General features: G+C 36.6%; 1 protein-coding gene across 1 annotated transcript in view; it reads right to left on the bottom strand.

Annotated features, from left to right (window-relative positions):
- Positions 1-14,398, bottom strand: part of LOC106148683 (catenin delta-2-like) — a gene marked incomplete at its 3' end in the record, with an annotated part of 357,080 nt that overhangs the window by 16,139 nt on the left and 326,543 nt on the right. Inside the window, 2 exon segments of the mRNA XM_013515023.1 lie at positions 9,484-9,600; positions 10,174-10,208. Coding sequence (XP_013370477.1) covers positions 9,484-9,600; positions 10,174-10,208 — 152 coding nt within the window.

Genomic DNA, 14,398 nt, shown 5'->3' on the forward strand with positions numbered 1-14,398 from the left:
TTTGAACACATAAATGCGATAATGGCTGTGAAAGTGTCTGGAAAAATATAAACTGCCAAATGAATGTGTTATTGTTATTATAATCTACTTACTTAATTACATAGCTACATGCTCTGATAGTAATAAAACCTTGATTGGGATTTGTTTGTCCTGAAAATCTTATTATAGTACTGTCCCATACATCACCTATTATTTTCTTCCAACACTCCATAAGCCTTCATTTTGCAAAGGAGTCATCTAACACATCATTCATTAAGAGGGGCTGCTGGTTGCAATAAAAACAGAAAACAAATAAGCACCTGGTATCAGCGCCGAGAGATGAAAATCACAACCTTTTGGCATTGAGAAAAAGTTTGTCCTCTTCCCTCACTCTGAAATTCCTCTTTGGCCCAGCCAAAACTCATTCTCAAACTTCAAATCTGCTTAAGTATCACTTCTTCCATGCAGCTTGCCTTGATGCCTGGAGAAAATTAACACTACCCTACCATGATACCTTACCAGTAATGGACCAGATTCCAAGAAATTTTAATTGTTTAATAAATGCACGTGCACTATGTTACACAGCAAGTTCTTAGGTAACAGGGTGAGAGCAGGGATTGTGGACATTTAAGGCAATGGCAGCAGGATGCTGTGTTTAAAGGTGGTGCTTAATTAAGAGACACATTTAAAGTATTTCTTGGGACTCAGTGCTGAAGTAGGCAGGAAGTAAATGAGAATATAAAATAACTCAACAACTTCAGTGGATCGCTGGAGGCATGGTTCCGTCCACACTGGCAGGTGCCAGGCAGTTTCTCGCAGCAGCTAAGTTCTCTTCAGTTAAAGCCGGCAGACAGCGAGTGCTGCCTCAGGCACGCACGTCTCCTGTGTTTGAATGTTTCCAGGTATTTATCGGGCGTTGCTCACTCTGATTTGCTATGATTGGACGTCTTTCCCAGAACATGACAAATATTAAATAAATGGGCATGAAAAAGCGGAAACTGTCATCTTGTGTGTTCTCCAAGGAATGACTAGCAGGAGCTGTGTCCAGGGAACTCAGTGCTGAAGCCTACTTTTTCAATCACAGAGCTTGAGGACATGGTAGGAACTCACATCTGGTAGACAGAAAGGGAACCTGGGCTCAACTTTAATACTGGCGTTACTAGAAACTGACAAGTTTAATCTTTCTAGGGTCTTTAATAATTTCCCAGATCAAATTTTGATTACACATAAATGAAATCTTAAGTCAAAGGTGTAGCCCTCAAAGGCATCAATAAAAAAAGCTGAAGCCGCAAGAACAGGAGAAGGTCTCTAAAGAGTAGGGTTTGTAAATTTAACTCCAAAGGGTTGTTTTAGTATTAATAATGCACTAAAAGGAAAGAGCTAGCAGATTCAGGCAATGTCATGAAGAGGAGCCCCAGGGGTGTTTTGTGAGGCTGTTAACTCAGGAAATCTAAAGAATAATAAACACCCAAATTGAGATGAACATGTTCAGGGCTGGACTCCTCACAGTGATGGCTTTGTTTAAAATCTGTTTGTCAAGAAGTATGGACACTTTACTTACTCAGGATAGATTGATTCTTGCCAAATGAGTTAGAAACTAATTTTTATGTAAGCCATGAAAAGTAATCACACCAAGATTTATACACATCTATAACTGACGAGTGATTTGAATTCATTTTTACTTTTTCTTTGTGGAAGGTTAGACATGTTGGGAAGGCTTAAATGTTATCTAAAATGACAGCAAATTCGTAGAGCAACATGAAGTTCAGAGTAAGGGAAATATTTTATAGAATATATTATTTAAGGATAAAGAAAATAGTGATTATATACAAAAGGATTCTTAAACTTTTGGGGTGGTACTTGGAATCAAACTTAGGACCTTGCATGTGCCAGGCAGGTGCGGCACTGCTGAGCCTCTACACATTCTAAATTCAGTGATAAAATTGTTGTTTATAGGAAAACTGAGCTGATTTAAATCTATTTGAGTATGTTAATCGTCACTAACTACAAATTAGGTCCAGGGAACAAAAACACTGGCTTAGCTTAAACCATACTGATCAGCTTCATTTATAGCAGAAGTGGACTCCTGATGGCATCTAGAAAAGCCTGTCAATTCACAAACTTACTCTAAGAGCAAGCTGCTGCGGTGGTGAACTGGTCATTTTCTCCTGAGCTGCATTAGCAGCTTATAGAACTCATTTGGAGGAGTTCTACTGGAGAGGGTCCCTGAAAACAGTGCTGCAGCCCATCTATGATTCCAAAACTTAACTGGGGGTAAGGACCCAGGGGCCTGCTCAGCGAGGAGGTGTAGAGTTGATGTGGTTTGTCCATGAGCACAAATGTGTTTTTAAAATTCATTTTTATGTCTCTGTCTCGAGAATATCTATTTCACCTGGCTAACTGCTTTCAGTGTATCATGCTTCAGGTGAAAATGAAAATGTTAATAGGCCCAAGAATGTAGAATTACCCATTTAGATTTTAAATGGGTTGAGATCAAACCAATGTTACTGGTTTACTTAGTAGGATTTTTCATTTTGAAACTTAGAGATGGATAAACCTGCAATTGGTAAAGTGTTCACATTGTGCAGTAATTTACTGTTTCTTTAGATCGGTATACAACTGAGCAGAAAGGCATTTACTGAGAAATATGTACGTCAAATGAGTAACTGTAGTCTGAAATGTAAGACTGTACATGACATTAGAGTCATAGAATGACATTTTTTTAGCTAACTCCATCCCCCAACTCTTGGCTTCCTCATAGTTTTGTCTTCTTATTAGTTATCATTAAAAAATCAATGTAGCAGAAAGAGTGGAAAAACATATTTTTTTGTAAATAAATAATCTAATGAGGATAGTTTTTCTCTATCAACAATTGTGAAAAGAAACAGAAAATTTATGTAAGTCAGTTTTGAAGAAAACAAAGCTACAATTGGTGGTGCATGCCTATAATCCCATAACTCAAGAGGCTGAGGTAGGAGGACTGCCATGAGCTTGAGGCCAGCCTGGGCTATATACTGAGTATACTGAGTTTAAGACCAACTTGAACTATATAGTGAGACCTTGTCTCAAAAAAAAGCAATGCTTCTCTGGCACAGATGGAAGAAATATCCCTGGATAGCTGTTTGGCTCATGAAGGCATTTTATCTAGGTTTCTGATCACTTATCTCCTCATCATGGAGACCCTCCTGGCCCTTCCATCTTTCTGTGTTCTGTCAGGTCCTAAACTTTCAGGTCTCAGCACTTTTTACCTTTGGAAGTTTAGGAAGACTCCTAAGAGTGACTTTCTTTGGAATTGGTTATACACAATACTATTTACTGGGAAAGTTTAAAGAGAAGAATACACAGAACAGCTTCCCTGAGCTGTCAGAGTATTGATGGTATCACATAGTGTGTGGTTTGTCTCTTTTTTGTTTAATAAAGGAAGATGATTTATTTTAAAAAGTTGTGGGAAAAGTGAAGATAGCTACTCCAAAGAGTAGGGGGCACCTAAAGGCGAATTCTTCACCATGTGGTCTCTTGAAAATGCCATCGAAGATTCATAGGAGAAACAGCATGGAAAGTCAGCCTCTCAGTATGAGTAGAAGACTGTTTGGTTCCGAGAGTCCCTGCCAGGAGTCTCTAGGACCTCCAGAATTTCCAAGCACACTTTGAGAAATCTTCCTAATATTTGTGTTTTGGGTTCCTATGCTGCCTGCACAATTTAAAGTGCAGGAACTTTTCATCAGACTCTATTTTGTGCTGACTTTCAGAAAACCCTGATAGAACAAATGAGACTGATATACTGAGTGAGAAATTTATATTGTTCATTCTTGCTTAGGGTGTGGATAAGGAGTGTTTCCAAGTTTACACCTTTTCTTACCTTTTCAATTCTCGGTTTTGCCCCTAAACTGGTGACCGCTTTGGAGAAAGTATAACACACTTCTTAATCAACTTCCACATAGAAAAAAATATATCTAAGTGGAATCTTAGAAAAAGAAGTTGAGCATTAGTTGAAAGCCAGGTAGTGATAGTATCTAGAAGTCCCTGAGAGACACCCATATTTTCTCCTGAATTTTGCTCATCCCTCCATTTTTCTAATGCTAACTTCCCACTAAAAGTGTGTGTGAGTATGTGTGTGTGTTTTGGACAAGTGTAGGTGAATTATGAAAAGAATTAAATGGATGTGTGTAGCCTCAAAGAAGGTTAGACCAGGCAGGCTACCATGCAAAACTTCTGGAAGGCAGATTGTCTTGTTTGGATTTCAAAGCCTAGATGGAGAGCATATGTTGATGTGATTTCACAAGGAATGACCAATCTGAGGAGTGAAAAACTAATTCAAATACATGCAGTTCCAGGACATGATTTCATCTGAGGCCAGGTGACAGTCCCTGGGCAGTCCAGGAGTAAGAGAAGTTGAATCCAGAGTTTTGACCACTTTCCAAAGCCTTTCCACCTGGTTGCGTCTAAAAATCTATTTCTCACTATAATGGAAACAAGCAGCCATTTTTCCCAACCATGACTTGTAGGTGTTGAGCCAATTGTCACTTTGATTATTATTTTTATGCAAGTTTAAGACTAGTTTGGTGTTGTACTTACCAGAAATTATGAAAACTAAAAACAGCTCCTTCACAGGGACATCTCTTGGTTTTAATATTATTGCATAATTATATATGATGTTATATTTTATAACATTTTCATAACCTGAGCTCTCCATAATTTTGTTGTGAATTAAATATATTCACAGTAACTGAATGAAAGCAAGGCCTATACACCCACAGTGAACACTAGTATTTTTTTTTTTTTTGTCTTTTTCAAACAGGGTCTCACTATGCAGTTGAGGCTGGCCTTGAGCTCACTTTGTAGGCCAGACTGGCCTTGAACTCACAATAATCCTCTTGCCTCAGCCTTCCAAAGTCTGAGATTACAGGCATGAGCCACCATGCCCAGCCTGAACAGTACTATTTACCTCTAGCATATAACACACGATTCTTCTGTTTGGATTGTCCCTTTCAGAATGGTAACCTATACGATTGATTCTTGATTCTTAACATATATTCTGATTTGAAAACTCAAAGTGTCATGCATTGTTTTAAATCTTAATATTCAAAATTTATAAGCTCCCAAGTTTTTCTTCCTCCTGGATAATGAAACTGTCTATAATATCGCAGAAATTCAATGTTTCAATATGCATAGAAAAAAGTACTATTTCAAAACACAGCATGAAGTAATTTCAGCTCTCGGGTGGTAAAACACGTAACTCATTCTCTCCAGAGCTATTCTTTATATTCCTGATTTTTCCCACTCTATTTTTCATATTTGATTAGCTATATTATTTTACTTATTGGCTGAGATATAATCACCCTTATTTCTGAGATTTTGTATCTGAGGGTGCATGGATTAATTAAACTACCCAGTCCATGTCAGTTTAGGCCAAGTTCTGCATTATGTCAGAAGCTAATGGCTGCAAATTTTGGCTAGTAAATTGTTTTTTGTTGCTGTTATCGTGTTGTATTTTGTTTTGTTTCAGTAAAGCAACAGCAGTGTCTGCAACAATTCTCCTAGTGATGCAATGACACATATCTGTTAGGACTGAAATTACATAGCCAGCAAGGTGGCAAAGGTTGTCCACATAATTTACATACTGTTTAGGACAGCACTTTTCCAAGACATGAAGTGCTGCAAAACATAGCTGTACAACCCCCGAAAGTCAGCAGGGCAGAGCAGTTACAGCCGCAGGATGCAGAAGATGGGGTTCCTATGATTCTAACTTTATTTTCAGCAGATCTTGAAAAAACAAAAACTTTAAATATAGCACATTCGGTACAATATGCTTGGAGTTTGAGATTGGTTCCATTTTAGTATTCTTTTCAGGCTGGATTTAGACTTACTTAGTGTTGTTTTAGTCCCTTTTGAGTTTGGATTAAGAGATTGGTTCTCAAGGGCAGGGTGCCAGGTCCAATTTAGCATTAGCTAGTTCATGCTATTCTGGCTAATGAAGCCATTGATTGAATAATCACAAGGGACTAGCAGAATCTGATGCGCCCTCCCTAATTAGATGAAATTTGTCAAAGAGCCACTACATATCTATTTGTGAGACCAAGTACATACACATGGTACATTGTTGTAGCAGTTAGTAGAATGCTGAGCTGATGACTGACTTTCTTTGTGCTCTGTATTCACTCTGTGTCACCCTCTCTATAGACTAGGATAACCGGCTCTTTGGCCTCTGATTGGGTTTGTCAACAGCAGTCATGGAAAGGAAATCAGGGGACAGGAGAAGAAAGAGTTTAGGAGTTAGGGTCCCTTGCTGTCTCCACACAGCTTGACCATGCTGGTATGAATTCTTCTTCATGGCTATGGGTGGATAGGGCTTCTTTCTGCTTGTCCCTACTCCCTGAGTATCATAGCATACACTATCTTCTCTTCATCTTGCCCATTCTAGAATTAATAATCTCTTAGATTCTCTTCATTACATTCTAGAATACAGTCTATCTCCCATCTAGATTGTAACTGTGCACACACACAAAACAACTGAGCTGTGCATTTCGTGAACCTTTGAACACTGGAAATTAGCAACAGTAAGCCCCCAAGTGATTGTTGTCTACCCAGTATTTTCAAACTATTTCTCTAAATTTTACTCAGTCACTTCAGTCTCAAAGTGAATCTGAAAATTTTAAAAGCAAATATTTAAACATAACAGTATTCTCCATGTCCCTGTGGGTCAGAAGCCCATTGGACACAATTTCAGGGTGGCACTTTCATTAACTGCTACTTTCTACTTGTACATTTTGTTTTGTCCCTTGTCCTTATCTTTAAACTATAATTCAGAAGCTTAAAAAAGGTATAATTAACAGAAGTCCTAGGAATTGTCAGATAATTCAGCACGTAAGTATGTAAAATGACTCACCTTTCAAAAAAAATTAAAATTCAGTAGTTACCAAACAAGTTTGTTAAGAGCCCTACTGGAACGTTTAACTTTCCTATGATAACATTTCATTTGTAGGTTGATTTTTGCAGTACTGGGCATAGAACTCAGGGCCTCCAGCATGCTGGACAAATGTTTTGCCATTGAGCTAAATTTCCAGCCCTGAAAGTGATTTTGGGATACACATTGCAGGGAAACAAAGATGGACACTAAAAACTGTTTTCATTTCACTTAGATGTAACAGATCTTCTCAACTAAAAGAGCTTAGAGTTACCATTTAACTTACAGTAAAAAAAAAAATCATGTATTTACTTCTGTTTTATTATTTTTGTGTATTTATCTTTTCTAGTAAATTATTTTATCTCTGTATTATTTTTATTATTTCTATCCTACTATCATTTTATTTAACTCTAAGATTTCCCTAAACAAGTGCAATATCCTTTTATTTTTCAAAATAAAAACATTTAGATATGCTAAAATGCTGCTAATGATGAAATGTTCCCATTTTATTTGCCTTTTAATTTGCTTTGTAATTTTTTTGTCTTTTCTTTCCTTTTGAGTCAGTAAACATACAGAGATATATGTTCTGTTTTTAGTGAGGTCATGTTCTTTGCTTATTATTTTCTTCTTTACTTAAATTGCAGTGAATCATAATCCAAGGCTGTGGTCTTTCAATAATGACCTTCATCTTCCTGTATCTTATCAATTTTCTTGGAATATATGTGACAAATTTACAAGGTCACTCAATGGATAAAACTTGAAAATTTACTTGATACATTAATATGTTAATTTCTAACTGTTTGTGGCTCTTTTTTGAGTATCCCATCCCAATGTGCATGTAAATGTCCACAGTACTATTTTACATCAACTCCTTTCGTTTTTTCTGAGCACCAGAGTCTATGTTCTTTGGTGCCTCTCTGTTCATTAGATTTATCACATCTGTATAAGTTGAGATTGTTTCACCACATAACTCCCCTCTCTGGCCATGATGAATGTGTTTCTAAATCAAATCCTGCTTTACTCACATCACTTTTCCTGCTCCATTGTTTGCATCTTCTGTATTTGCTGCTATTTTTTCTAATCTTTAAATTTTAACATTTATCTCATTAAGTGTGTTTCTCATAAACATCGTAACTTTTTAGTTTTTTTAGCCATAAATTTGAATTGCTTTTTTTTTTTTTTTTTTTTGGTTTTTCTCTGGTACCGGGAACCGAACTCACGACCTTGCGCTTGCCAGGCAGGCACTTTTGCCGCTGAGCTAAATCCCCAGCCCCTGAATTGCTATTTTTATTAGAGAATAGTTAAATGTGTTCACACATAGATTGGTATACTTAACCCTTCCATTTTGTTTCTCTTTTATTTTACTCTTACATTTCTTCTTTTTTTATACTTTCTACTTAATAAAGGTTATATTTATCCTAAACTCATAATCAAGTACAATGTATTACTTAAATAAAAACTGAGATATGTCACCATGCTTTTTCCCTGAAAGACATAAAATTCTTTGTTTTTCTTACTGTCTAATAATTTGGGTGGATCTGTTTCAAATATGAGTTCACCACACATCCACAACAGCTAGCCTTACAAGGGAAATGTATTTCATGACTCTGAAGGAGAAAGAGTAACAACTTTACATTTTTAAATATAAAGTTTGGTGAACTAATAAAATACCAATCACATACCATTTGGAGTTTTAATGAAGGCGTGTACATGGATTTAAATACATCTGAATATTCACAGTAATACTATCCAAAGAACAGCAGTAGTAAAAAATTATGGAGAAAACAAGCTAGTATGAATAGGAAATGTTTTGCAAGATGACTCTAGTATCATAATCATATCTTCTTGTATATGGCAAAGCTTGATGTGCATTTGAGGAAATTTTATTTAAGGTCTAAGATACTCCACTAATTTTTGGTACAAAAATTACCAGGGTATTGTACATTTGATTAAATTTTAGCTTTTTGTGGAATTTTGTTAATTCCAGGGAAATATATGATTTATCAAAAAGAGACTAACTTAAAGCCCTAGCCCTTTTCATTTTTATGCTTCAGCCACTCAGGTTGAAAAATATCCCATTAAGTGAAAAAAACTTTAAATATTCTGTTGGGTTCATACCATCATACTCTGAACATATAAGGCTAAATATGGAAACATAAGATGTTACTGCATATTATTTTAGTATAAGACTAAATAGTTAATACTATACATCAGTTCTTTTGCATTTTGTTATATAACTGCAGATTTTTAAAGATCAGTACCATTTATGGTCTGTGTGAGAAAAGCAGAGGTAATTAATTTTAAGGTAAGCATTTTGCTGATTAAACAATTATATGAGAGGTCATAAATGTGTTAATCTAGATGCTGAGAATGTGTTGGAAAAATCCAAAGAAGTCAAGTGTTAACCAGAGTTTATGATTTCATGGGAGTCATGGTGGGGTACCATGGGGAGAGAGCAGTAGAAAATGGAAAAAATGGATAAAACAAGCGTAAAATACCTTGAGGCCCACACTGGCTTGAGATATTAATTGTATTAGAAAAAAAAAAGCACAATACACCAATATTTTACAGTCTTCATGCATGACTGCCAGTTGACTTACTTTCACCTGTTGAATAATCCTGTGGATCAAGTATTCCTGACTCCTGTAGGGATCGAATGCAGGAGTCCACCAGCTCCAGACCTGTGGTAAGTTCATCTTCAATATCTTTTTGACCATCTGAAAAAAAATGACATTTTAAAGTAGTGAACAAAAACCCATGACGAGTTAATACAAAAGCTTTAGGTTAGACTTTCTTAATTAGAAGTATCCTAACTAAATATAGTAGCTATATAAAGATCTCATTAGAAACCTTTTGTAATTCTGGAAAGCCGACATTAAACCCAGCGCCTGTTAATTCTATGTACTCGTGGACAATTTAAAATTACTAGAGGATTAAGAAAACTGAGCCAAGTGTGGTGGCATATGCCTGTAATCCCAGCACTCAGGAGGCTGAGGTAGGAGGATCACTGTGAGTTTGAGGTCAACCTGGTCTACATAGTTTGTTTAAGGTCAGCCTGAACTGCATAGCAAAACTCCCTCTCAAAAAACCAAAACCAAAACCAAAACCAAAACCAAAATCAAACAAACAAACAAATTGAACTCGCAACAAATGGTGAACATCATGACAATTTCACTTAACTTGTACTGTTACATTTTTATCCAATATCTTTTTCTAAAGTTCACAGGAAAATTGATCAGCAGATACATGTGAAAGGAAGTGTAAGCACTCATCAAGAATCTCTACCTTACCTTGTGACTGCCAATGAAACTGCTCCTCTGCTGAACTGTAAAAAAGAGAACACACACAGGTATAATGCACTGATTAGCAAAGACAAGACTAAACTGTAGGACACAAAGGTGCGCTAGCATAGTAAGGCTGGTTCCACATCATTCCCTTAAATTCCTCATTGGGAAGACTGCTCCAGTTTTGATATAATGTTAATTTTAAGCTATCTGCTTTGTATTTCTTTTGTTTCACAGCATTAGCATGGGCATTGTTCAGTAAGTTTCACAAGGACAGCTCATTAAAAAAACACCAATTGGCTTTACCAAATGAAACAAAACAAAACAACTGGTTACACTTGTTTCTTTCTTTTTTTTTTTTTTTTGATATGGGAAATTGAACTCAGGATCTCATGCTTGCCAGGCAGGCACTGTGACACTGAGCTATATCCCCAGCCCATTTTTTTCTTACAATATTTTCTGCACATATGTAGCTTCACACAATTTTATTTATTTTATTTTATTTTATTTTATTTTTTTTTGGATTTCTTCCGGTACCGGGAACCGAACTCATGACCTTGTGCTTGCCAGGCAGGAGCTTTTGCCGCTGAGCTAAATCCCCAGCCCAATTTTATTTATTTTAAAATACCAGTCCACAGAGTGTTGTACAGACTTTTTAATGTAGCCTAATAAAAGGAATAACGATCTCTTTTTTATTACAGAGAAAATAAAATGAACCTCTGTTTTCACTTTGACATTTCTTATGGCTATTTTCTTTCCATTGATCCTCATAGCTTAAATTATGTAATTTAAAAATAATAACCCATTACCACCAACTGAATATATATTTCCAAAATTCTCACTTACCAATACATCATATAAAATACCCAGCTAGGAAGACTTGTTGACATATATGAAATGCCAATGACATTGTTCAGAGTGGAACAAGTAGGCAGCATTGATTTATTTTGAATGTTGTATTAAACACAAAAGAAATGAATGGATTGAACGTCTCTAATCTTAAACACTTTCATTGTATATGCAGACCCTTTCTACACGGGCAATTTTTAATATATTAGCACTTCATGAGAAATCTAACAGATACCATTTTGGGAGTGGTTTCTTACACTTATTTCATCAGATCTTTTCCTCTGATCAAGCAGCTTGTATGAATAGCTTATCAGTTCCTTAGCAGCAAGTAGATTTTAAACCTTCAGTCTGTACTTAAGAGGTGGCTTCTGAATTCATTTATGGGAGAAAAAGGAAAATCTGGTATAAATCAATGTTCAGAAAAGCCATGATTGACATAAATGAAGGAAAGAATAGTCCCTTAAGAAACAAATGACTTTTTTAGGGTGTCTTGCTCCTGAGCCAACCCATGTTAACAAACTCGAAAATGATTTTATAATAATAAGAGCTACAGAAAAATTGATGCATGAACTGAGAACTGTACAAATTGAGTCCCATGCAACTAGTTTTTGAATCAGAAAGATACAGCATTGTGTATATAGCAGCTACATTTAACTACATCATAACCCTTAAAATAGAAATATTTAAAATTACAAGACAGGTTCTCTTCGTCAGTGGTCTTTAGTATATCACAGTCCCTCATAACATGCAAGAATCACTAGAGTAAGTGTGAACCATAGTCATCCTAGCTGTTTTAATCCTCTAAGAAGGCTATTAATCATTATTTTTCTAGGGTGTAAATATCAGAATATTAATGTTTAAATATTAATCTCACTGGTCATTTGAAAAGGCTGGCGTATGTGGTAGGCATATTGATTCCAAGTAATTTCAAATGTTTACATGTGTCAGATTCATCTGCAGCAATTTTTACATATATGCATGTTAGCTGCCACCAGAAATTTAAAAGATCAGAAAAATCTAGAGGCCGGGCTTGGAATCCATACTAACAGTCTTCTGTGATGATCCTTATATGTTGCTAACTTTGAAAATTGCCAGATACTATTCTCCTTAATTATCAATCCACTGTGAATTTAGAGTTGCTTCACAACATCATTCTTCTATATTTTGAGGCTGGACAAATTCTCAAGATGGTGCAGCATTCTCAGCGTGTATATGCCATGGATTTATATAGGGCTATAAAATACTTTCGTATTGTAGTGGGCTGAGCAACGGCCACATTTCCCTGAAAGATGACTTTAAATCACAACCCTGAAGCTTGTTAATGGTAACTTACTTGGAAAAAGGATTTTCGGAGGGGATCATTCTGAATCATCAAAGAGGGCTTTAATTCCAATGATTAATGTCTTTCTAAGAGACAGCAAAGGTGACACATAAACAGGGAAGGAAGGCTTGTTAAGATGGAGGCAGAGACTGGGGGGATGTGCCCACAAGCCAAGGATTGCCTGATACCATCTGCAAGTCCTTCTGATTTTGAACCTTTGGCCTCTAAAACTGTGAGAATAAATTTCTATCGCTTTAAGCCAACCCCTTGTGGTAATTTGTTATGGAAGGCCCAGAAAACTGAGGCAACATATTTTCCGATACAATGGGAACATTCATGAGAATGTTCATGAGATCTTGAGATCCTAGATCATGCAAGATTCACTAGTATCTCTCATTACTACATGCCTTTAACATACAGGTACTGACTACTAAATGCTTATTGCATACCAAGGTCCTACCCTTTTGCAACAACCACAGATCATTTTTGTAGAAGGGATTTACCATGTTAGACAGCTTGATCACACAGCTGTTAAAGAGCTCAGCAGACAATGAAAGGAAACGGTGCATCTAAAACTCAAACTCCTCCTCCACAGTGCCCAGTCATGGCCGGAAACTCACTTTGGTTACTTCCCAGCTAACGCAGTACAAGTAACTGAGGCCCTGGAAATCACTCCCAAGGCTCTTCAAGGTCCTGCTTCCTCTTCTCCAGGCACACTGAAGACCACACTGCTCAGTCTCTTGTAGGAAGACAGGGTCAGCGCAAAGCTGAGAGGCACGCCTGGCATGACGTCTGCATACTGTCGCTCTTCTTCAGTTCTGTGCTAGCGTGGGTTCCTGAGTAACACACGGAATGGAGACTTCTGCCAGCCCACAGAAAAACAGAGCATGAGAGACTGCTAAACCACTGTTGCATTAGAACTCTGAAGCTGTGGTGCGGCTGATTCTGTAGCATAAATGTCACCATGAGCACTACAGAAATGTGTATTCATAGCAGTCTCATTTACAAGGCATTTCCTGCTTCTCAGCTTCCATTTCTACAGCTCGGAGCTGGATGAACATGTCCTGGGCAATTCTACACTGAAGAAGGTAGAACCACTGCTTTAGTTCATCCTCTGGGATTGTCTTCTCTTCCTCAGTAATGGGTGATTTTATGAGTATGGCTTCATAACATGGTACTATATAATATTTATTTTCCTATTTGTCTCTTTGAAAAGTATTTCAATTTTATGATGCAACAGAAACAAGAAGAAATGTTTTTACTACAATTGAAAAAATAGCATTGACAGCGAATATAAAACTATCCTCTCAAAGCAAGGCACCTTGCTTTCAGGCAGACAAAAAAGCATTAATCATTTCAGTGGTTTCCCTCATCCCTTTCACACAGTTAAAACGCATTAAACATGTAACTGCTCTTCATAAAGAACAGGAATCCCAAGAGTTTGGACTTTATTTCTTCAAGTGCACACTTCACTCTCTGCTAGGGGATTCTACACAGTCACACATTTTATGCATTTGATTTCTTCTCTTAAAATTACTCTAAGGTGGGTGTTTTAAAACAGCAAACAAACTATTCGTATAATAATCACGGATCATGCTTGTGTCTCAGAACCCTCATATCAGGTGTCAGCAAGAACCTGTGGTATACCTTCTCTCAGTTACATAATCAATTTAATATAACTGAAAAATCCTTCTGAAGCTGTTGTGACTTCGATGCAAGTTCAATTTCAGGAAGTAAAGTTTGTTCTCACTGCTGCAATGCTGTTTCTTGAAATAGAAATCACCTCTAAAGAATTAAATCTAAGAAAAATGTAGATATAATTTAAATCAGTTCATAGGTACTTAAACATACCTATGTATGAAGTGTAACATCTGAAATATTAAGTAGAGATTTTAGAGAAATATTTTTAAAGGACAATCCTAAAGGCTAATACTTTCAAGCTCTCACTTTGTACCAAGCAGTGTTCTAATGGACTTACAGTTCATCTTCATTACTAAACTACTTTCCTTCCTTCCTTCCTTCCTTCCTTCCTTCCTTCCTTCCTTCCTTCCTTCCTTCCTT

The sequence above is a fragment of the Chinchilla lanigera genome, unplaced genomic scaffold, assembly GCF_000276665.1.
Source record: "Chinchilla lanigera isolate Chin_1 unplaced genomic scaffold, ChiLan1.0 scaffold00025, whole genome shotgun sequence".
NCBI classification, from domain to species: Eukaryota; Metazoa; Chordata; class Mammalia; order Rodentia; family Chinchillidae; genus Chinchilla; species Chinchilla lanigera.